The 24,223-nt window shown below is 43.5% G+C and overlaps 2 protein-coding genes across 5 annotated transcripts in view; one reads left to right on the top strand and one right to left on the bottom strand.

Moving 5' to 3' along the window:
* The window catches only part of LOC139337258 (FERM domain-containing protein 5), a 65,615-nt gene extending 50,172 nt beyond the window's left edge, over window positions 1-15,443 (top strand). The window contains exons 6-14 of one of the 2 annotated variants that reach the window (XM_070971770.1): window positions 632-755; window positions 1,656-1,743; window positions 1,865-1,953; window positions 2,786-2,849; window positions 2,978-3,069; window positions 3,991-4,065; window positions 5,125-5,193; window positions 5,389-5,495; window positions 9,984-15,443. In XM_070971770.1, the coding sequence (XP_070827871.1) occupies window positions 632-755; window positions 1,656-1,743; window positions 1,865-1,953; window positions 2,786-2,849; window positions 2,978-3,069; window positions 3,991-4,065; window positions 5,125-5,193; window positions 5,389-5,495; window positions 9,984-10,570 (1,295 nt within the window). In that variant the 3' untranslated portion in view covers window positions 10,571-15,443. The remainder of the gene's footprint in view (window positions 1-631; window positions 756-1,655; window positions 1,744-1,864; window positions 1,954-2,785; window positions 2,850-2,977; window positions 3,070-3,990; window positions 4,066-5,124; window positions 5,194-5,388; window positions 5,496-9,983) is intronic. The other variant, XM_070971771.1, reaches the window with a different exon arrangement.
* A 73-nt stretch (window positions 15,444-15,516) lies between these two features.
* Window positions 15,517-23,925, bottom strand: blm (BLM RecQ like helicase). Of its 3 annotated transcripts, XM_070973059.1 has the most exons (22): window positions 23,577-23,801; window positions 22,700-22,760; window positions 21,958-22,609; window positions 21,709-21,844; window positions 21,144-21,247; window positions 20,914-21,028; window positions 20,162-20,820; window positions 19,790-19,966; window positions 19,575-19,693; window positions 19,348-19,461; window positions 19,006-19,104; window positions 18,767-18,915; window positions 18,559-18,665; window positions 18,033-18,193; window positions 17,736-17,931; window positions 17,439-17,629; window positions 17,188-17,332; window positions 16,870-17,069; window positions 16,563-16,758; window positions 16,344-16,466; window positions 16,055-16,259; window positions 15,518-15,923 (listed from the first exon to the last, which is right to left on the bottom strand). In XM_070973059.1, the coding sequence occupies exons 1-22, from the start codon at window positions 23,669-23,671 to the stop codon at window positions 15,740-15,742; spliced, it is 4,188 nt and encodes a 1,395-aa protein (XP_070829160.1). In that variant the 5' UTR covers window positions 23,672-23,801; the 3' UTR covers window positions 15,518-15,739. The 3 variants fall into 3 exon arrangements, with proteins under 3 accessions (XP_070829159.1, XP_070829160.1, XP_070829158.1); XM_070973058.1 differs by having other exon boundaries at window positions 15,517-15,923; window positions 16,055-16,256; window positions 21,958-22,760; XM_070973057.1 differs by having other exon boundaries at window positions 21,958-22,760; window positions 23,577-23,925.
* Window positions 23,926-24,223: the final 298 nt, after the last annotated feature.

Genomic DNA, 24,223 nt, shown 5'->3' on the forward strand with positions numbered 1-24,223 from the left:
CAAATAGATTTTTATGTGGAAAGAAGTTGAATTAGCTGATAGAGGGAGAATGTACAGTAAAATGTTCCTCAGCGTTTTTTATTTATTCACACACAACACGGTCTACATAATAAGCATTTCACGCTCATCGGATGTGATTTTCCACACTGATATTGATTCTACAACTGGCACAAAGTGAAAGGTTATTCTGTACTTTGTGATGATTCGTTTAGCGGCTTGAAAGGAGAAATCATGCTCATTTCTAAAGTCTTTGAAGCTGTTATCTGACATCTTATCGTGCTCTCATCACACACAAATACAGGAATAAACAAACATACGTGAGATACGGTGGTGCAGCTAGCATCACAGAGAGCTCTGTGTTTGAGGAGAGGCATGTCCTCAGGAGGAGGGGCTGATGAATTAAAGATGGGCTGCCTGGTCAGCTCCTCCTTGCAGAGAGAAACCAGCATCAGGGTCATCCGAGGCAGTGCAGCATGGCATGAAGGAACGCAAATAATCCTGGGCATGTTCAGCCTGTGCCCAAAACTGCATAGACGTCATTTTCAACTTTCATTTTTGCTCTGAATGTTGCATGAATGTGTTTAACATTTAACTTTTTTTTTTTTTTTTGTTCCCCCGATCCATCCTTCAGCTGAGATCGGTGATTATGACCCCGGGAAGCATCCTGAAGGTTACAGCTCCAAATTCCAGTTCTTCCCGAAACATTCGGAGAAGCTGGAGCGCCGGATTGCAGACATACACAAGACAGAGCTGATGTAAGAGCAAGAACATAAAGCTGCACCATCAGTCTTTCTCTTGTTTTCACTTACCTGTACTCACACAGGCTGAACAAACAGCAGACTCCCCCTGACATTTATGTAATTGACTGCAGTAATGAGGCACCGTTGGTCTGTATTAGGTTGGCCAGACAGATTATTGTCGCTCATTTGAGCAAAAGCATGCTCTCCTCTACCATCCACTCAAATAACTCAGGTCAGATGATCTTGAGCTTATAGCCTGCCCTTTATTATAGTCATTAGCGATGGGTCCAGCTTCAACTGGAAGAGCAGCAGAGAATAATAATGAAAGTGATCAGACATGCACACACACACACATGTAGGCACAGACACACACCACTCCCACAGACTGGAGCAGATGAAGTGTTCCACACACTGAAGCGTTTTATCATTTCTAATGTGAAGGTGCCTCTGTGTTATCTTGCATTTGTTAAATAAAGTTGAGCATGAAAAAGTAAAAGATGTCTGTTTAATGATGTGCTGTGAGACACAATAGGGCAGAATGGCTTCAGCTAAGTCCAATTTTGATGCTGTGGGAACAGCATGAGGCTCTGCTGCCCCCTAGTGGCTTCTTCTTTCCTCACCACCAAGTAGACAGTTGAGTGCTGACAGTGAATGTTGAAACTGAGGGAAACAATAACTTTTGTTTAAATATATTATCCCATATTTTCTTTACCTGGGCTTGATCCTGTGCATGTTTGATGGAGTTTAGGTCTGACCTCCATCTGCTCATTTCAGTCCCTCGTAATTAATGTATCACATTAGAGGAAATGAATTTGTTTGTGCCTCTCTCAGAGGTGTTTTGCCTTTTTTGTGTTGCATTGTTGATGCTTCTGGTGGACTGACACAGATGTTCGGTGTGTTGTTGCTCTCCCCCAGTGGACAGACACCTGAAACATCAGAGCGGAATTTCCTGCAGAAAGCCCAGATGCTGGAGACATATGGTGTTGATCCGCATCCATGCAAGGTTTTTCAAGCGCTGCCGTGCCTTTTTCTTTTTTTTTAATCGCAAGCATTTTGTAAAACATTGTGTCTGGTTCCTGTTTAAATTGTGTTTAAGTGTGTTCTGCTTTGAAACTGTCTTTCAGGATGTGTCTGGGAACCCAGCCTTCCTCGCCTTCACACCATTTGGTTTTGTGGTGCTTCAGGGAAACAAGAGAGTTCATTTTCTCAAATGGTGAGCCAAATGTGCAGCGTTCTCCTGATGTGAGCCAAAGACAGAACACTCCTCGAGTACTTGCAGGATGTAAATAGACAAACTCTTTACTGCAGGCCTTCATTTTTCTTGATTTGATGAAATGAAACATATCTTGTCAGGGTTTGGTTGGTGCCCTTTATGCAACATTAATGTTCCTTGCCGGAAACATGCCTGTTTATGTGATTAACTGCACTACTTTTGGTGGTTTTTAGAGACGGTAACAGGCTTTTGCAGCATTTTTATGGCCTCTGCTGCAAAACTTTCAACCTTGGTTGCACCAGTGCTGCATGCAGGGTGCTCTGCACTACAGCTGCTTGTATAGTCACAGTCCACGGAGCTGACGGCTAGCATGGGCACAGATGGCTAATTACACCAGCTAGACCAGGACAGTAGCTTAAACCCAGCAGCCCCTGCTTGTGGTAGATGCCGACTGATTTGGATTTAGCTGCTGTACACACAATGAAAATGTTTCAAACATGAAGCGTTTCTATGTAAATTTGTCTTTGTGTCTGTGTGCTTTTAACTGATGTCCCTGTTACAATAATGAAGACAGACTTAATATTATGTTTGCTGTATTTATTCTGGATTTATTTGTTTGCCCTCAGCAGCACTCCCCCCCCCCCCCCCACTTCTCAATTCCCTGTCTGCAGGGAATATTATCCCTTATTTGTTTTGTCAGCCAAACATGGAGCTCCGTGACTGTTTATGTGATCTCAGAGTGTTTTGTCATGAATTTTTAAAGAAGCTGTGGCTTTCCGTTTCTGTTTGCTGAACGCATGTGTAACTGTTGCCGCGCTCTCTTCCTGGACAGGAACGAGGTGACCAAACTGAAGTTCGAAGGCAAGACGTTCCATGTATATGCAAATCAGAAGGAGGTGAGAGCATCAATTGTTGGACATGGGGGAAAAAAACTCAGAAGGACATGTTCTAATGTGCTACAGAGGGGCTTTTCTGTCTCAGTTTGTTATATTTTCCTGCACGGTCTCTTATTTTCAACGTGCAGGACGAAAAGATCATCCTGACATACTTTGCGCCCACACCAGAGGCATGCAAGCACCTTTGGAAGTGTGGAGTGGAGAACCAAGCTTTCTATAAGTGAGTCCACAAATGTCTTTCAGTGTCTTTCTTATTCCCCGTTAAGTGCACTGTCGTGATTTAGTTACCTACTCTGCATCCTTGAGCGCTGTCGGAAAGGTTACCGTCACGGCACCTTGGTGTCCTTAAAAGCCCTTTCCTCCAGGATGTTTGTCAGCGGGAAAATGAGGTGTGAGTTGCCTCTGACCTTTAGTGAATGAGTGTGCACTGGCACGAGACTGCAAGCACTTCAGCGCTCCCTCTGAGATATGGCCCCCCGTCTCAGCTGTGAATAATAGTGCAGGTCCCCTCTGCTCTCTCCTGCTCAAAAAAGGTGATTAAAAAAAACAAGCAGCCAGAGAGCTCAGAGGCCCGGGAGTGGTGTAATAATAAGTCGGGCTGATGGCTCAGGTGATGAAGAGAGCATGTGGGGGTTAGCAGATGGAAAGAGAGAAAGAAAGGGAGCATGGGAAGGGCAGAGCATCGATGGAGTTAATATGTTGTGACCTTTTGATGACTCTCTGAAGTGGCAGATAATACTTCATCAGCCTAACGCTTTTGAAGATCTTACTGCTATTAGATGTCTGGGGATGTAAAAGGCAGAAGGACTCAAAGATTACATGTCTTTCAGAGCAGCATGCGTATCCCTTGAAAGCAAAATGAGAGATTAAACATTAATGTCTCACTTACCGTGACAATGTAAACATATTGAATACTGTATGGAACCATGTCGAGGGTGCAGTGCCTATAGTGTGAGGAGAGGACATGCATAATTTAATTGCAGGGTATTTGATCCTAGTTTCTGCTTTGTTCTGGGATTCAAAAAGCAAAGATTATATTCTTGTGACAAATGGTGGAGAATTGTTTATAAGTTCATACCAGTAGCACTTGTCCTTCTGTTTTGTGCAGCTTCATTTTTCTCTTTTTTTCTTCTTCCGTCAGGCTTGAGAAGTCAAGTCAGGTTCGCACTGTGTCCAGCAGCAACCTGTTCTTCAAGGGCAGCCGTTTCCGTTACAGGTAGAGTACACAGCAAGACAGTATGACTGATGAAAGGGAGGGGAGGACACTGGGAAGGGGAAAAAAAGACAGCTGGAAGCAGAGACAGGTGTTCCCAGAAGACATGGCCTCCCAGCCTTCTGTGCTGTAACGTCAGCCTATTGTTGCCCAGAAGATTGGACTGACACCCCACGAGATAGGGGACACAGAGAGGGGAATGAAGGGGACTTGATCACATGAGGATCACCTTGTCTGAGCCTTGTCTGTAGTGTTGTCCTTTATTAAAGGATAAGCTCACCCAAATGATAGAAAAAAAGATGTCTCACTTTAGTGGTATCCAGCACATGGATGTCTTTTTATTGTTCTGTTTGAGCAGATTTTGAGATTCCTTGCCTTTGTGGGTGAATTCAATTCAATTTCTAGTACTCTGCATTGAAAAAATACATTTACAACTTTTAACAGCGACATGGGTTTGCAGAAACAATATCCTGGTTTCTCTGAACAGTTCACAAACCTAGCTTTGAATCATTTTCAGTGGAGCTACTTTATGCTAATGAAATAGCCGTATTATAGTGGTGGAAGGACACAGATATCTCAAAGCCTGAACAGTTAAAACTGAAAATCTGCAGCCAGATACAGCTTGAGGTATATGAGAAAATTTAATTTGGACCATCTGCCCCTTTAAGGAGAAAACTGGATCATTGAATGGTCAAAATGGATGGAAAGCAGTTTTGCTTTAAAAATGTCTGATAATATTTGTATATGGAGACTGTATATGGAGTGAAATCACAAGCCCAGTTCATTGATTACTGAGTTTACAGTTGAAGGGCAAACCATGATCATTGTTTTGATATTTTTGCCTGCAAGTCTGTGTGCATTTGTCTGACTGGTGGTAATTCAGTGACACAAAGCTGAATTCACCATGTTAATTCAATCATGATGCTCATGTACTGTACTCATCCACTGCAGTGATGGCTTTCATGGCATTGGGTGACACTAGGGTGCCTGGTTATGTGTGTTTGTGCATGTGTGTGTGTATGTACAACTCATCCTGAGCATCATCTCTGTGCTTTATAACAGTGGACGAGTGGCAAAAGAGGTGATGGAGCAGAGTGCCAAAATCAAACGCGAACCTCCAGAAATACACAGGTAGAGTTGTAAACTCAGGAGAGGTCAGAATGTTCTCATTCAGATTTTTCTTTATTTTTCTTCCATTTCCTTAGGCACCAAGCTACTGTAGATGTCATTTTATCAGCAGCACCTACTGGCTACAGTTACCTCCACTCGTAGCTGTCTCCCTGTGCAGTGATGTGTGTGCATCTGTGTCTGTGTGTGTGTCTGCAGGGCTGGCCTCGTGCCCAGCAGAAGTTGTCCATCCATCACCCACGGGCCTCGCCTCAGCAGTGTACCGCGCACGCGTCGGAGAGCTGTGCACATATCCATCATGGAGGGTAAGAACTGAGCTTCAGCGTCATGCTTCACCAGGCATAAGCAAGCAACAGATCCTTTACCAGCCATGGACGTGCTGGGGGCAAAATGTGTTTTCACAGGACAGTTTGTGTTCTACAGAGAGTGTGGTATTGTTAATGCCCACCCTCATCCACAGAAATTTGTCCAAGCAGTTCCACTTCTCCAGATATATTAATGGTGAATGCTGAATTTTAAATGGATCAGAGGCCCATTAGTCTTATTTGAGAACTCCTCCCCTTCCTGAGAAAACACAGTTGTGCCTACACTCACACACACACACGCACATGCTGTAATACGAGCCATTTGGCCTGGTTCATGCTTACAGTGCTGGTGGGGTATGTTGCAGGTGTGTGCGTCAGTCAGCCTTCTCCATTTCAATGCAGGCCTGTGTGTGTTTGAGCCATTGTGTATTTGTCGTGCTAACACAGTGGCAGCTAAAGTCACTTCTTCAGCCCACCTGCAGGCTCTTGGCCCAGAACAGGTGGCCTCCCTTCCTCTATTAGTGACATGGACACAGCAGGTGTACTGTCCTGCCCGGCTCTGGGTACATCCAGCAGTGAGACCCTTTGGTCCTGACTTTCAAGTACATGCTATAAGTCTTTGTACACTGAGATAAATAGAGGTCAGAAGCAGGTGTGTATATTGAGGGTCCTTTACTGCAGGTTCAAGAGAGCCATAAGAGCTTCCCACCCCCTGAGTGTGCTGACTGGGTGTCTTACAGTGGTATTAATACCCCAGCTGAAAATAACCTGGGTCTTCTATTCCATGTATGTCACTGGCCTGGGTGGGGCCAAAGCAGGCCAGGCCAATGCTGACGATTGTAGCGCTGCTGCAGAAACACACCGTTTTACCTCACACACTCCTCTCTGCAAACCACAACTAAGAACCCTTCGACCTAACACACACACACACACACACACACACACACACACACACACAGCGAGACTGTGGCCTGGACTCCGGGACAGGGACCATAAGGACAGGATAAACAAGTGCATGCTGCAGCCATGGTGAAGTGTCTGATCCGTATCACCACCCGGGTGAACGTCCACCTGCGCATGATCAACCACTGCTACCGGGATGTGAAGGTTCGCGTGCTGAGCCTGGGGCCTCGTATGCTGGGCAAGGCCCTGGGTGTCCTACCCCTTTATCCTGCCCTGACGGGGCAACAGGAGTCTGCCAGCGTCACCCCTCTTCCTGGCACTCCGCTGCCCTGTGTTCAGCCAAGCAACCCTCCAGGTAAACTCATCACAGAGCCAGCCACGGGTGTGCTTTACATGGTGGTGCCGAGGGCTTTCTCTATTCTAAATCAGTCTCTGCCACATCAGACAGCGTTCCCGTGGGTGTCTGTGTCTCCTGGAGGTCTCTGTAATTGGAAAGGCATTTGTTGGTTTTGTTGAGTGCATTTTGTTGATTTAGACTGGAGTACGCTATACTTTATGCAGCAGCTGTATTTGATTCCAGTAGACAGCCAGTATACAGTCGAGTGTTTCAAGGGTATTCTGTGCTGTTATAGGTATGTTATAGTATTTTAGATTAAAAGCTCTAAACATGGGAAATATATATTAAAACAGTGCTTTTTCTGTTCACTACTTCACTGTTAAAAGCATTATATAGCAAAGATAAGCTGAGGCAGATCAACACTAAGTAAAGATGGCTGCTGACACTCATCCTGCCATTATGGCTCCTTCTTTTAACTTGACAGGAGTTTCATGTCAGCAGAGGCTTAGATATTGGACATAATCTGTCCTACTTTTCCTGCAGTTTAAAAAAAAATCCTTTCCGTGATTTGCTTTCTCATCAAACCTGAGTTTTAATCCCTTCTCTTTATAGTGAAGGTGTAATGTTGCTGCTTTGACAGTCTGGGGAATGTGATACGTCAGCAGAGGGCTCAACCACAGCTCATCTTCATGGATGTGTACAAAGCCGCGAGGCTCTCACATACTGTACTTTAACTTCTGGTGTATAGTATAGTATGTAGCAGTATATTTGCCCTAAGGCATTGCTGCATAGCTTCAGGTTGGTACAATTTTGTCAAACATCTCCATCTGCTAAGGCTTTTCTACCAAGCTAGCTACTGTACTCTCTTTAATACCTGCAGCTGCATAAGACTATTTTGGTCTGTGCTGCGAGTCAGAGAAATTACTGTTTTATGGCAGCATTGGATTTCTGTATGATTTTAGCATCAATCTCATTAAGTACCTACATTGTTGTAGGTGTTGAATTCTGTTAAAATTAGTAAAAAACAGACTTTCCTCTCTTGTTATTTATCCATAAACCAGCCCATTCTCAAACAAACTCAGGCACATCACAGTCTGGATGTTCTGTTCAGCTCGGTTATGGCAGAGGGGACAAAACTCCTGCTGAACTTCACTCTCTTCCATGCCAGCAACCTGTAACGGCAACCAGATGGGAGGGGCACAAAGTGAGGGTTGAGGGGGTGACCGGGGTCAAGTGCTATGGTGTGTGCTCTGTGTGCAGTGACTGTGCGGTTGAGGTCTGGGAGGTTGGGGGTTGGGAGGCTAATGATCTTGGCAGCCTTGTGTGTGATTTGTGCAAGTCTGTTCTTGGAGAGGGTTGACAGCATATGAGGGAGGCAGGGGAAGCAGCAGAGGAGGATGGGTTGAACTATGCTTTTGTGAAGTAGTAACAGAAGGTGGGGGGGCAATGGAAAGTGATTTAAGTTTGCGGATGGCGGAGAGTCTTTGTTGGATGTCATTTGTGTGTTGTTCAAAGTTCAGTTTATTGTCCAGGGTGATGCTGAGATATTTCATTTCAACATCTTCGCCACTGATGCTGATGGGGGTGTGGGTGGGCTTAGAGACTGATCTGCTTGTGCTGGAGGAGTTGAAGACCAGTTCCTTTGTTTTGGAGACATTTAACTGTAGGTGATTGTCCATACACCACTGTGTGAGATGGGAGATGGAGTCATGGTAGCTTGCTGTCGAGTGGTTATCATTGAGTAGTGAAAGAACTGCTGTGTTGTTGGAGTATTTGAGGTATGTGATGATGGGTGAGGGGCTGACACACTCATTGGTGTAGAGGGTAAACAGGAAGGGGCTCAGGACACAACAACCTCCAGTGTTGGTGATGGAGGATGAGGATGTTGTTCTGCCCACCTTGATGGATTGGGGTCTGTCACTGAGGAAGCTGTGTTTCCAGTGGATGAGAAGCTGTGGGACATGTAGGTGATGGATCATCTGCTGGTGCTGGATGGCATTGAAAGCTGAGCTGAAGTCAATGAGGAGGAGTCTGCTGATGTTACCGGGTGACTCGAGGTGTTGTAGGAGAGGATTGAGGAGACATGCTGCTGCATCTTCAGTCCCCCTTTTGGCCTTGTAGGTCAACTGGTTTTGGTCCAAGATTGTTTTGACAGTTGGAAAGATGATGTTGAGAACCAGCCTCTCCAGGCGTTTCATGATAGCTCTCTCCTTGTTGCAGCTAAAGACATTTTTATATGCCTTTTGGTTTGATTTAATTAGGAAATATTCTTTTGACTGTTTGGTGCCGTTGCAATAAGGTTGATCATAAGTTTTCTACAGGCATTAAAGGAAAGGTTAAGAAGCATGTGCTACACACACACACACACACACACACACACACACACACACACACACACACACACACACACACACACACACACACACACACACATACACACACACACATGCACATTTGAACAATTTGTAATGGCTGCGGTTGCTCCTGTGGTTGAGGGATGATAACACAAAGAGGGAAATTTGTGCAAAAACACTGTCTGTTGAAAATACCCACTTTGTGTGTCCACTAAGACTCAAAGCCTCATATTAACTGCAGCTGTAATGCATGTCTGCACACATTGGAAAAAGATGTCTTCTCAGCCAGTATGGACAAGTCATGTGGGTGTTGTTTTAACAACAAACTTATATAAAACTTATATAAAAAATAAACAGTGCTTTGTGTTTGAGGAAATGAGGCTCTGTTATAAGTACAACCCTGATTTCAAAATGTTGGGATGCTAATATTCAAAGTGCGATCAGTGATGTAACTTCCAATATCTTGTGTCATGTTTAGAAATTAGGGGGTCAGAAGGTGCGAGTAGATAAAAGAGACAATGTTATGAGGAAGCAGGCCTGTTTTATGTCATTGCCTCTGAAGAATACTTTATCTTAATGTATACTCATTGGTTGTTGAATGAGATGTACTCTTCCAGTCTAAGTGGAACATGATGATTTCCTCCATTAGAGATGATGATTAGGCATCACATCAGCTCATGAGCGTCCTGTATAATGGCAATACCACCACCCCCCCCCAACAGAAGAAACCTCTCAGCCTTTTAGATCTACAGTGTATTGAACGCCACCCTCGTATAGAGTGTGACTGTCCACATCGTGTCAGCAAACTTGTCTTTCATGCTGTGAAATGGGTGTAATGTTCCTTTCTTCCTGTCTGTTTCCCTCCTCCTCTTCCTCCCTGAACCACCCCACAAGGTCTGGAGTCGTTGCGTGACAGTGCCCACTCTACGCCGGTGCGTTCAGTGTCCCATGGGGAGTCCTTCATGCCACGCTCCCGGAGCCAGGCCACAGACGCCAGCGAGAGGACCGCGGTGATCTCGGACGAGGCCTACAGTCCCTCCGACAGCGTCCTGCCCACCCCGGTGGCCGAGCACAGCATGGAGCTGGCCGCCTCGCGCCAGATCAACGGGGCGCCCTGCAGCATCGAGGAGGAGAAGGAGTCGGAGGCGGGGACCCCCATGCATGGGGAAGGGGGTGATTTTGGTGCAGACGGTAGATCTGCACTAGAGGGTGCAGGGGGGGACTCAGCCCTCAGCGAGGTGGAACAGGTGAATAAATTTGTCTTAAGTGTCCTCCGTTTGCTCCTTGTGACCATTGGACTCCTCTTTGTCTTGCTCCTCCTCCTCATCATCCTCACCGAGTCAGACCTTGACATTGCATTTTTACGTGATATCCGCCAGACCCCCGAGTTTGAGCAGTTCCATTACGAATACTTTTGTCCCCTCAGGCGGTGGTTTGCCTGCAAGCTCCGCTGGGTGGGCGGGTTGCTCATTAACAAGTGAGAGTGAGGTCGTAGAGTTCGTAAGCCCGTTCGGGGGTCTGGGAAGACGGTTAGGACTCCGGAGTGATGGAGGGCAGCCTCGTCCCAACCATGAACCCTGCTTCTCCCATCATCCTCCTGCAGACATACAGCTTGGACCACTCCTGGTAACACCGGGCCAGGATCTCTCTTCCCCTCCTCCACTTTGAGTTAACCCCCACCTCCCACCACCCCACCCAACCACCCCCCTCATTTCGCTTGTTTTCTTCTTTTTTTTCTACAAAACCAGAAGATTTTTTTTTTTTTTTTTTTGCATTTTTCTTTTTTATTTCAAGTCATTTCAGGTATTTTATTTTTTCAAATAACACAAAGGAAAAAAATTAAGACTGGAAATCAAAGAACTGAAGAATTTTAAGCAGTTCCTTTTACGGGAACGGAAGATTTCGTCGCAACGGATCAACGTTGCCTTCATTTATTATTTATTGATTTTGAAACGTGTATTTGAATTGAAGAAAAGGGGAAGAGATGATGGAATTGAGAAAGTTGATTTGTTACTAAATGAAGATGGAAGCGAGTTGTGTTAGAGTCGATTGGCCCGCTGTTGTGAAGTATACGAGGCAAAGTAGTGTAATATCTTTCATCCCCATCAGGAGTCAACTAGACAAACAGCGGATTCACCTCATCAGGAAAAACAGAGCAATCTGAGGGGAATAACAGCGAAGGTTCATGAAACAGAACAGACAGGGTGACTACCAAATGCCTTTTTGAGAAGATTTCCACAACCGTTGGCAGTTTTGAATTTTGTGGATTATTTTAAGACACAATTACACTTTAGTATACAATGGTGTACAAAGTCAACTGGTGAAGATCAAAGCTGTTTTATAACATTTTATAAGGATACAGTAAAATAAACCAGTACCAATAGTGTTACGTGAGCCCGTAGTGTCAGATGCGGTTAGAGAAATCTTCATGACGAGCAAAGATTCACTGGCACCAATAGATGATAGTCTAGATAGATGTGCAATGGTTTTAATAATTAAGTACTGTTGAATGTGTTTCTTTGTTCAGTTGTTCTGTTACTTAATTTGATTTGCATTTTTCATCCAGTTGAAATTCGATGAATTTCAATAATTTCTTTGTATGAAGAGTTTATGATTTATTTTGGTTTCATATCGACTTGCTCTTAGGTTCATGTATCATACTATATTATTATTATTATTATTAGAATAAGAATAATGATGTACTTTTTGTACAAATTAGTTTGTTTCCTAATATATATTGACAGGTTTTTCATGTATATTTTAACAGAACTGAAATGTTATTTTGTTATTGAAGATTAAATTATACCTTTTTTAGCGCTGTGTTTCAAGTAAGGTCAGAAGCATTTATGGAAATGTGGAAAAGGGGGGACTAAAAAACAGGGTTTTTATCCAGATCCACTCAACACTGATCACACCTCTCATGGCTCCACCAGCAGTGAATCAGCCTTCAGCGTGTGCAGTTTCAACGATGATTTTAAACATAAAGTTGTACAGAATGAAATCTGGAGATGTCATTATACCATCACTAACACCAAATTATCCAAAAACACATTTTCACCGTTCATAACATCTTATTTTACTTGAAGAGTTTGGAGAGGTGACTGTGAGCCTGACCGATACGGGATCTGCACTGAAACTAAAACTCACTTAAAAACGTGTGAAATAAAACTGGAGCTGAGACGATCTGTCAATCAAACGATAGAAAATTCATTGGCAGCTATTTTGATGAACAGTTGTCCCATTTCAAGCAAAAATGCCAAACATTTTCTGGTTTCAGCTTCTCCAGTGTGAGGATTTTCTGCTTTTCTCTGTTTTATATCATTGTAAATGGAACATCTTTGGGTTTTGGACCATCGGTCAGATTTAAGAAGAGCAGTTTTGAAGAGGTCAGGGCATTTTCCACTATTTTCTGACAATCGACTAATCTAGAGAATAGCAGATTAACTGATAATGAAAATAATGGTTAGTTGCAGCCCTAAACAAAACATGCAGTCACTAATATATTAAGAATGAGCGGTTAAAAGGGACTGGAAACATAACCTCTTTGGTGGCGATAACAATGGAGTCTGCTCGACAAACTCTAGTATATGTTGACATTTTCTGAGATACCTCGTGCACTTTTTCTTCCCCAAACTTCCAATCAGCTGAAATAAGAGCAGATACCAGTATATCTGTGATAAGCCAATATTTGTGACTAATATCTGCCCTTCAATTCGTCGGTCAGGCTCGAGACTCTTCAGCCTCACAGCTCCAGGGAGCAATAACTGTCATGGCTGCTGGATTCTGGGTAAAATCTGTTTTTTGTACTGCGTGTCTACCTCCTGTACCAAGTGCAGGTGTTAAGTGTTAGTATGTCTGTATGTAGGAATGGAAACAAGACTGGAGGTTAAAGCAGTGGAGGTTTAGACCGAGAGGAGTAAACATTTTTTTGGAAAAGGCGAGAAGGAATTACTGGAAGGAAAAGAGAGAACGAGGTAGAGAAGACGGAGGGATCTCGGAGGCCTTCGAGGGGGGTTCAAGTGATCGGTCTGCTTCTTTGAAACTGAATCACTTGGTGACTTGTGGCTCTAATGGCTGTATAGGGTTGCTTGTTTTTTGGCCTGATATTTCACACGCCACACTCTCGTACCAGCACCTGCAGCTGCTCCACTGAAGGCCCAATGGTGCTACCTTCTTTGTTTGCTGCTGTGTAATCCGAGCGTGTCAGTTCCTGGCTAAATTGTAGTCCTGACCACAGAGTAGCATGCACTTCGGCATTGTGGCTGGATCCACTCCTGTAGCTCATTATCCCTTGCAAACCACACTTATCTGTGGCAGAGGGAGCAGCACCAACATTTCCCAGCACGATGCTGGAGGAGAATATCAAATCATGAGAGCTACCTTGGCAAGAAACCTGTCAAACACACAGTGTAGGCGCTTATTTGTGTCACGTTAATCGTTTCTAACTCGGATACATCCAGTAAATAACAGATGCAAAGATGAAGCACATTTTTTCCTAACGGGGGTGGAGCAGGGTGGGTGGGTTGACTTTTTTTTTCTCTGTGTGTACATTCATACTTCATATTTATTACTTCTTTACTGACATGAAGGTCAATATGATTGGCCAGTCCAGCCAGGCTGAGTTGTTAGCAGGACATCTTTTAAAGGTCAGTCTGCTGAAGGGGTTTCTCATTTACATTTATCAGCATTATGTAGCTGCAGTGGTCTCTGAACATGCAACAATTAAAAAAAAAACAAAAAAAACAAAACAAGGCAGCATTATTCAAGGAGCAATAATCAGCTGTGAGAGCAAAAAGATGTGATTTACAAACCTGTGTATTAGAATCAATGACAAATAAGTCAAATATGTCCTTTCTGTTTCTAGAGAACCCTCTTACCAAATTGCTGTTGTGCTGACTCTAACAAAGATGTGACCACTGAGACACTTAGTCACCGTTGCATTCGTCAATAACACTTTACAAAAAGTTTCCTTAGAGACCTCTTGTGTGGATGTTTGTCCTGCTGTTTCTCTTTGCTGTTTCATTGTTAAGTGACAGATTGTTCCCTGTGCCTGGATCCTAACTCTGCCGTTTACCAAAGTCGCAAAGATGGAGGGATGGAGAGCGAAAGACACAGCGTCCCTAACACTTGTACTGCAGACTACTCCGTCCTAAACTCTCCCAGGACGAGATGGAAAGACAGTTCATCTCTGTCTGAAGCTGTTTGTCACGTACACTGGACAGCCCTGAAATCTGTCTTAATTTGTCTCTACAGGCGTCTTTCCTGGGACAAACCTGACTTTTCATTTTACATTCAGTTTGCTGTGCCATGTTTACATATTTTACTGTTCTTTTACCTCATGGGGGACGGCTACAGTTTTGGTCAGATGTGACTTTTGATGAACGAGCTTGATTGTCATCCACGGTTTGGACCTCAGGGACAGCTCGTCCTTCCCTGAAAAGCAGCAGTGAAGGTACAGCCATGCAAATATGATGTGGTGCATTGGAAAAGTTGAAATTTAATAAACAAGGGGATGGACTCAATAACGGAAACACCCACATGGTTTAATTTAAATAACAACTAAGCGACAAATGCTACATTCGTGAATTTCAGTGTTTACTGAGGTGGTGTCGAAGACCTGTTGAGGGTAGTTTTTGAGGTTTTGTGGTGTTATTCACTGTGGGGTGTTCTTGTTATTTTGTCTACTCCCTGTGTTTTCCTACATACTTGATTGGACATCTTTAGAAAATAAAAATCTCAGAAAGTTAATACGTATAACATAGGCAGGAATTTCAATTAATGTCATTCGCTGTCCTTCAAACTTCATTTTCTAAGGTTTTTGTTGTTGATATTTATGTGATGAAAAAGAATTACATCACCAACTTATATTGAAATCAGGTGATTTTTATGCAATTAGCTACCTAAAATTTGTTCCTGGCCAAAAACCCCTGTCACATTAATGTGGATGATGCATGTAGAACTGAGGGGTTGATGGATGAAAGACCGAAGACATCTTGATCTGCTTTTTGTCCCCGTCAGCTCCCGGTAGACAGACCCTCACACGACCGTGCATACACATCAATAAGTGTATATGCATATCCATGTCTGGTGGTGTGTTATGTAGTCTGCCTCGTTCTATCCTGGGGTTGAAGATTGCTGTTTAATTACGTTATATATACAAGTATCTATATATATAAATCCATGTGCCAAATCCAGTTCTTGTTCAGTCTGATCCATTCCGAACCCATGTTTGTACTGTAGGTAACCTTCTGTACAAGTCAGTATAAAATATTGTTTCTCTCCAATAGTCCCTTGTAACTGGTGCCATTAAATAAAACTATTCAAACTTGAAATAAACATTGAATAAAAATGTGATGTGACTCCCTGTGGCTTTGTGATACATCACAAATTCAAATTTTAAATGTAGACCAGCTGAAGCGACAGTTATTAAAAAAATCTGTCTTTAATATGAAAAAATGAACACGCACATCACAAAAGGACAAGGGTTTTACAATTTACAGCCAGTTTACAAACAATGTATCTATCTGGAAAGACACCATTACAACTGTACAAAACATACATACACAATTAAAAACACCAACTGGTTTGTAAATGTAGTGAAATAGTATTTTACCGTCCAAGAAAGTCTGATCCAGAGGACAGTCCTGAGCTTAGTGTGAAAAGGCTGGTTTTAAGAAGGGTCGCTGGTTGGTCTGAGGGGTCGGGACGGTCAGGAAGCCTGGTCTCCTGCCTGCCGATGCATCTCCCACCGAGTTTCTGTACCCCTGGCCTGCAGCTTTGGATCCACCTCTGGAGCTGGATGATGACCACGATTTATTGCTGCTGTAGCCATTGCTGAATGCACAACGCCACGGCACGACAGAAGGAGGGGGAAAAAGAAATAAAGTTTCAGATATGCAGTGAAGCTCATCGCTACATATAATCCCCAACTAGATGATAAAACATGAGACAGGTGCAGTACAGACCCTTTCGAGTAGGAGCTTGCATTGCCATATGCTTTTTTCTTCTTGGAATACTTGAAGAACGGAGCTTTCTTCCTCTTCTGTCCTTTTGTGGCCTGATTGCGGAAGTAGGTGGAGGAAGACTCTGAATCATCATCGTAATCTGTCTCTGTGCGGCCTCGTGTCGTGTCTATCCACCCGTCTCCACCGCTGTCAGCTGGCTCCTCTGCTACAGACACAATGGAGGATTAATACCACGATGAGCAGATTGAAAAAGGAAACGAGGTGCAAAACCTTTAGTTGGGTCTCCTACCAGGCAGCTGCCACTCGGAGTATTTCTGCAGGACCTTAATGACTTCCGCTCCATACTTCTCCAGTTTGTCTTCTGTCACTCCATCAATTTGTAGCAGCACTTCAGGTTCAGAGGAAAGCTTCTCTGTTCATGTCAACAAAAAGTTTGACATGTTACAAAATGCTACTTGTGTCACATGACCTTTTAAAAGACCGCCTTGACAATCATTTCAGAAATTACCAGCTATCTTTTTCAAGGTGGAGGTGGAGAAGATGTTGTAGTAGTGAATGCCAAACGCTTTGCCCAGCTGCTTGCACAGATCCGTCAGCTCCTTCAGACACTCCTGGACCATCTCCTCTCTCCGGGAGACGCTCTTGGCTGCAGCGGCTTTGTGTTTTCTGATGCTTGACGCGCTTTCTGTCTCGTAGAACTCCACCTGCGATGAGACAAATGCCAGCCAGTGTTTAATGTTTTGATTAATATCTAAACAATGAACTTCAAGTTCAAGCTCTTCACGCTGCCCTTAAATTACTGAACGTCAGGCTACCTGCATATTTCCAGTCAGCACGTTCATGGCTTTGGGTCCAGCAGAGATATAAGACACAGCTTGGCCATTGTTGGTGATGTAGAGATCCTCCTCCAGGACCTTGTCCAGAACCAGCTTTTTGAAGAGCCGGTCAGCATTATGTTTGGAGTATGCTCCTCCAATCCCAAACATTCCTGTCTGTACCTTGGCAGACTTAGACCCTGACAGAAAGAGATGATCCCCCACATGAACACAGACAATTCATTCTTATGACAAAAATCATGCAAGATTCACAGTTGCAAAACTCTTTTTCATTGCAAGCATGTGTGTGTAACTTACCTACAAAGATATCCACCAGCATATTCAGTGTCAGCCTGTTTTGCTGAGCAGTCTTGCCAAACCTCGCTCCGACCTTCTCGCAGTTCTCCTGGACGAACCGTGCAATCTTCTTCACGTCCTCTGTAACATTTCTCTGCTTATATTGCTGCACACAGGGACATTCAAACACGGTTGCTCGGTCAGAAACGGACAAGTAAGGGTTTGAATTTGTAATGAATACGGACAGAAAATGATGAGAAATGATTCCATACGTTGGGTTTGGCACAGTTGTCACAGCTGACGTCTGCATGGTCCTTACAGAAGTTCTTATTGAACTTCAGCTCCCCAAAGTATGCGAGCAGCTGAATTCGTCTGCACTCCATCATGTTCTCACAGAACTGCACCATACTGTGCAGGTTGGTGAAATGTGTTGCCTTTGTGTATTTGTCACCTTCTCTGTCCACTGTGATAAAAACGAATAACAATCAGTCTACATAATGAATACATACAGTAAAAAAAGTCACAAACTAAGCTGCATGCAGTAAGAAAGGTCCATTTTTGCCACGTACTGCTGATAATCCTCTTGATGCGGTGGACATCAGTGTAGGAGTAAAAGAGAATACAGTGAGAGATCTCTCCATCTCTACCGGCTCTCCCGGACTCCTGGTAGTAACCCTCCATGGACTTGGGCAGACTGGCGTGGATCACATAGCGCACATCAGGCTTGTCGATCCCCATGCCAAACGCTATGGTGGCACAGATGACCTGGCAGACATGTTACCTTTATTTGTACGCTCATTGCTTTGTATCCAGTACCATCGTTTAGTAATCTTTACGTCATCTCAGTGATTGAGTGGTGACCTCACCTGGCAGCCGTCCTGATTGATCCACTTGGTCTGCACATATTCTCTGTCACTGTCGCTCAGACCTGCGTGATACGACAAAGCCAGTATCCCCGCTCTCTGCAGACTCTCAGCCAAGGCGTCACAGTCATTACGAGAGAGGCAGTAAACGATGCCAGAGTCACCTGCAACGTGCAGAGGTGCAGGTTAAAAAGACACATTCAGAGGGGCTTTGTACGCACATGGTCATTCTCTCATCTCTTACAAGGCTAATTACAAAAGCAATCAATTGTTTGATAAAAAATCAATTATTTTTGATACAGGCTTAAGAATTTTCCATCTTTTTGGCATGAGGTGTCCAATTTGAACTCATTGCCTTCTTGAATTAAGACTCATCTGATCTCTGACCAATTGTCCCTTCAACATTATTCAGATGCCACACACCTCAGATGGTGCTCACATAAGAATCTCAGTTGAGTTTCCAACAAAACAGTGATGACAGTGTTCTAAAAATAACCCGAATCAGAAAAAGTACTGCTGAATTATTTACGTGGGTAGTGCTTCTTGATCCAGCTGATGCAGTCCTCATCAACCTTTTTGGGTTTCTTGGGCAGCACAGAATACTTCAGGTTTGTTCTGTTGAAACTCATGGTGAAGCTGAAAATACACATCAGATGGAAAATGTTCAGCTGTTGAATCCAACATTGAAACACGATTCATTTAAAAATCTGAGACAGAACTAGACATGGAGCACGTACACCTGCGGCCGAGTCATATTCAGCTGGTTGAGGATGTCTTTCTGAACGCGGGGGGTGGCAGTGGCCGTCAGGGCCATCATCGGCACCTTGGGGAACTTCTGGCGCAGCTCATGCAGTCGCTTGTAGTCTGGACGAAAATCGTGGCCCCACTGAAAGATTTATGGTCACAGGATGACTCACAACAGCTGCAGTAAAAATAAAAGCATACTGCAGGCTGCATTTAAACCAGAGGAACACACCTGACTGACACAATGGGCCTCATCAATGACAAACCGGGCCAAAAGGCCTCGCTCGTACAGGTTCTGCAGGGCGGAGATCAGCTTGTTACTTGCGCTCACCTTGGGAAGAAGAAAAGATGCATCAGTCTTGAGTAAAAATCGTAGTTCCTGCTAATGTTGTTTAAAACGAACAAGAAAACACACTTCAAGATTGCAACATTACGAGTGTAACTATTCTATTTGACAGTTTGGAGTGGAACGACATATAGAGGTATTGTATGGTATGGTTTGTTGTATGTGGTTGTATTTGTCTGACAGCAGCCACAGACACAAGGGACGATAAAATAAATAACCATTTCTCACCTTTTCAGGAGTAACGTAGAGCAGTTTAATGATAGGGTCTTTCCTGGAGAGCTGCATATAGATCCTCCCTGCTTCACTGTCGCTTTTATCACCAGACAGGCTCGTTGCTGGGATCTGAAATGTGGGACACAACAAAACAAGTAATACACTGTCTGAGCTCTGCACATATTACAACAACATCACACTTCATACTGATCCAACAGACCAGCAGGAACAACCATACTTACATCCAGTGTGGTGAGTTTCTGGACCTGGTCGACAATGAGTGATTTGAGCGGGGAGATGACCACGGTGACTCCTGGCGAAAGGCAGGCAGGCAGCTGGTAACACAGGCTTTTACCCCCACCTAAAGACGCATTAGTTACAGAGACATGTGGACATTTTTACTGCTGATGACATCCTAAATCTACATGGCTTTTTGTTACTTTTGATCACTACTAACCTGTGGGCATCAAAACAAATGTGTCCTCTCCCTGAAGCGTCGCATTAACTGCTTCTAGTTGATTGAACCTGAACTGATGAAGACCAAAACGCTTGTGAAAGATCTTCATCATCTCCTGTGAGTGGGGGAAGTTGAACCCTCTGAAGCGATCATGGGCCGGGTTTCTGAAGGTGGGTTCTGTGAAGGGAGACATTAAAATTGACTCAGTAAAATGCACCAGAAGACCATCAACCTACTCCATAAATTCTCAAACTCAGGGACTGTTATAAGGAGTATTTATCATTTCAGAATCACACTTAAAATACAATTAAGTTTAACTTAGTGCCATTTACTGCCTTAAAGTAGCACATAAATGCCCCCATGCTGACTTACCAGGAGAGCAGATGTTTGAAGGTTTGCGTGCAGCCACAGGTGTTGTTGGTTTCTTGTCCCATGAAGACTTGCTCGATCCCCCCTCTCTCAGTGTTGTAGTGACGGTGCTGGAGTTTTGTTGTGACACTGACGAAGTTGAGGGTTCATCGAGGTAAGCAGGGATATCCGAGTCATTCAAGTCATCTATGTCAAAATCGTCAAAGTAAAAGTCATCTGGTTCTATGTCTTCTGCAGCTGAGGTTTTAGATTTGATCTGAACGACGCTCTCTGGCTTCTTGGGTGAGAAGAAGAGGTCTGAATCATCCAAGTCTGAGCTGGTTTTCTTTGAGAAATTAAAAGATGGATTCGTGAGGGCGTGGCTTGATGGAGAGTCACACATACTCTCATTTTCCACTTGTATCGTCCTGCTGTGCTTACTGTGCATAGGTTTCACATCAATATTACTGTCATCAGACTCATAGTCCACAGACATGGCTAAAGATCTCCTGATCTGAGGTGGCTTCTTGGAGTCCACAGACACAGAGCAGCTGGATGACATAACACTGGATGTATCACAGCTAAAAGAAGATTTGTCTTTAAAGCTGGGTTCAGAAAGCACGGTGCTGTCCGGCTGCTGCATCCTCAATAAACCGCTACCACCAGTTGCAAGAATCCTCTTCCTGCATGAGAAAGGCAGATGATTGCAGTCATACTGAGGTATAATTAAAAATTGAGAATAATAACAAAGCTGTTTTCCACTCAAATGTACACACCTTTGAGCCCTCTTCAGCAACAGCTCATTTCCACAAGACAGAGCGATTACTTCATGTTCGGGGATGGAATCAACCAGAGCACAAATGGACTCCATGATACTGAAGAGCTGCTCATCTGTGATGTGATCAGAGGATGGAAATACCAAAATTTATGAACAGGGGCAAAGAGCGGAGTCCTGATTGGCTGAGTAAGGGGATAAGTTCTGGTCAGAGAAAGGCACAACACCCACTTGTTTTGTCTTTTGAGTGGTGATCAGACGGTTCATGCAGTGTTTTGACGGGTCCCTTTGACTGCACAAGACTGTCTCTGCTTTCAGAAACAGCTGATTTGGATCTGTTTGAAACAAAAGAAAAGTTTTGTCCTGCTTCATTTTTTAAGTCTATCTAATAAAAAGCAGTAATACGAATGCCTTTTGTTGGTCTGAGCTCAGAGTTTACGTGAGTAAACAAGGAAGACTCAAATTAAACCAATAACAATGTTATGTCTGTGTGGTCAGGTCTCAACTATAACTCTATATGTACATTGTTGTGTGTCTAAATGCATCATTATTAACAAAGAAAGCTACTTTTTGTTCTATTTCAGGCTTTAGTTAGGTCAATAATGCAAGTAGTGCAGCTTAAAGATGAATTTTTCACAATTTTTCATATCTTTGCAGGTCTTGGGGAGTACTACTGCATGAGAAAAAACTCTAACGATGATCAGTCTGATTTGGATTACAGAAAATACACATATACTGTATTTTAAGAGTCAATAGAGGTAAAATACATTTTATTTGATAAACTGAAAGAACTGACCTCATCTCCCACGAAGAAGTAGTGTGAGAGATGTCATCAGGGATCGGAGACGGGGGAATGTAATCAAGGTCATCATCAGGCACTGAGTTGTCATCAAGCTCTATTACATCTGGGTCAATCCATTTTTTCTCATCATCTAAAAGGCAAAGAGATATAGCCTGTGTTTTGCATAATTCAAAGCTTCCCAGACCAATATCTGCCCTTTACTGTACATATAAAACGCAAATGCTGCAACAAACAGCTCATTACCTTTCCTTCCTTTAAAAGGCTCAAGCTCAGCATCGTTGTCCTCTTCACTATCACTCATGACAGACTTCAGATGAGCGGGAGGACGTCTTCTGGTGTTTTTAACTGGAGAATCCTCACGTTCATACTCTACTGGCTCCTGATTCAAATTAGGTCCTGGTGACACTGCAGCCTCGTCGACACTGGGCTCCAGTTCATTTGTTTCCATACAAGACTGTCCACTTTTGGAATGAGCATTGTTGTTTGCAAAACTACTGCTCAACTCTGGTGTCGCAAGAGACGCATCATGGTTTAGTTTCCCTGCAAACTGTGTTTTTTCTTCCCCATGAGATGACACTGGGTTGGTTCTCTTCCCTGATATTTCTGAAGTGAATGAGTCATTTTTTGTTTTGGCAGGAGTTTCAAAGTCATCAAAATCATCCCAGTCATCTATCGAGAGACCGAGAGATGCATCCAGACTTGTGGTATTGCCTCTTGTGCCACCAGTAAAATGACTGTCAGATGTAATTGGAGCTGCAGTCACCTTAACAGCAGACACTGTTGAAGGAGTCTGGCCTGCAGGAGCACAGTTTCCTGCTGGGCTGACACAGTCCGACTTGTCTTTTGAACTTACAGAGAAGAAGGTGCTGATTTTGGATTTTTGAGGTCTGTCAAGCTTGTTTGAAAATGTCAAAGGAGATTTAGTCACCAAACTGTTCTTAGGGACATTGACATTCCTGTTTGCCAAAACATAAGAGCTGATTACCTTGGTAGGGATTTCCACCTTGGTTGTACCCAATGAGGACTTCTTTTTGAAAGAAAATGCCCTGAAAATTAAAACAGAGTCATATTATTAAAATCTAATTTGACAGCATGGGCATCATGTCCATTCAATAAAGATTTGATCGTTTGGGAAACAAATCTCTTTTCTCTCATTTTTCTTTTGCATCTCACTGCCTGATAAATATAGCAGATGATGGTAACAACTGTCAACAGTAAGTTTGGTCTAAGCGTTAAGAAAAGCAGAGTAGCCAAAGACACATGGCTGGTTTGTTGTTATTGTTGTTTCTGAATGACACATTTTAATTTAATATGAGCATCCAAGTACCAGTTGCAGAGCAGGTGATGACAGCTGACATTGTACAATAGTCATTTATTTGCTTTATGTTTTTAGCCACTTAGCGTGTCTCCTTATTGTTTTAGTAGCTGAAGGAAACACTGCAAATATTAGTTCAACAAATAAAAAAATTAATATTACTTCTTGGAATGGACAGTGCAGCATTTATTGACACAAGCCAGCTAAATTCACACAGTAAACAAATACTCTCTTCTCTAAGCTAACGCTACATGTATACAAATGTTTTACACTGTATGGCTAAGTGACTGTCTCCATGATGAATAGAAACCGCTCAAGTTGTCAAATTAAATCTGGCTGCATGAGGCCTCTGGTGATGACCGAACAGACCTTTAGCAAAGCTAATCATCTTTGACAAAGCTAACGTATCTCAGTTTTGTTGATAAGTGAGGTTAGCTAATAATTATGTTACAGCTGAGTGTTTACGCGTTAGCGCAGCTGACAGCTCAAAGCTAACTCTTAGCCAGTGTTACTCCCCTAAAGAAGCGTGTGTTCACGGTAGACTTACCCCGGTTTGGGTTTAGCCAGAGACAACTTGTTCTGAGCAGCATTGCTGTGCCTCGCCAGCTGTTCCTTCAAGTTATTTTGTGGAAGACTAGACATTGTAAGTGAGAGGCTGAGCTAGCGAGCATTAGCTAGCTAGCAGTCCGAGCTCAGTTCACGAAGTGGCGGCCAGTTTCTTCAGCATTTCTCGCGACACGGGACAAGACGAGCGGCCTGAGTCTCGCGCTGAGTTTGTCTCACTGCTGGATTGAATGTCATCAAGGTTCATTAACGTTAGAAGATCTTATCTCCTGATATATACTGCTACAGTTGCTCTTTCCTGGACTATGAGACAGACACACAACAGATTTAGCGCCCGTTCAACAAACTGACTCCTTATTGGCTGAGGAGGATGGCCAATTTTCCGGAGAAGGATTCTGGGAAATGTAGTATTATGGCACACGCCGTCAGTCAACCAGGGGTACTGTACATTGAGCGTGACCGCTCTCATTGGCGACGGCTCCTAAAATTGAGGGAATTATTCAATATGGAAAACAAGGATGTACCAATATAAAAAATCCTGTCCAAACCTTCGTGACAAACACAGTTCTGACAAAATATAATTCTTGGTGCTGGAATTGAAAAGTGCAGTACTTTGTGTATGTTTGGTGT

The sequence above is a fragment of the Chaetodon trifascialis genome, chromosome 10 (assembly GCF_039877785.1).
Source record: "Chaetodon trifascialis isolate fChaTrf1 chromosome 10, fChaTrf1.hap1, whole genome shotgun sequence".
NCBI lineage: Eukaryota > Metazoa > Chordata > Actinopteri > Chaetodontiformes > Chaetodontidae > Chaetodon > Chaetodon trifascialis.

Bases quoted from the DNA above. Each gene is read 5' to 3' on its own strand.
- blm (XM_070973057.1), bottom strand. From the start codon at position 23,671: ATGTCTAGTCTTCCACAAAATAACTTGAAGGAACAGCTGGCGAGGCAC. The intron at 21,248-21,708 runs GTCAGTTCTTTC...TGTTTCAAACAG, and splicing joins ACTTCTTCGTGGGAGATGAG to ATCCAAATCAGCTGTTTCTG. The intron at 16,260-16,343 runs GTAGGAGACCCA...TTGTGTCTGTAG, and splicing joins CTCCGAGTGGCAGCTGCCTG to CAGAGGAGCCAGCTGACAGC.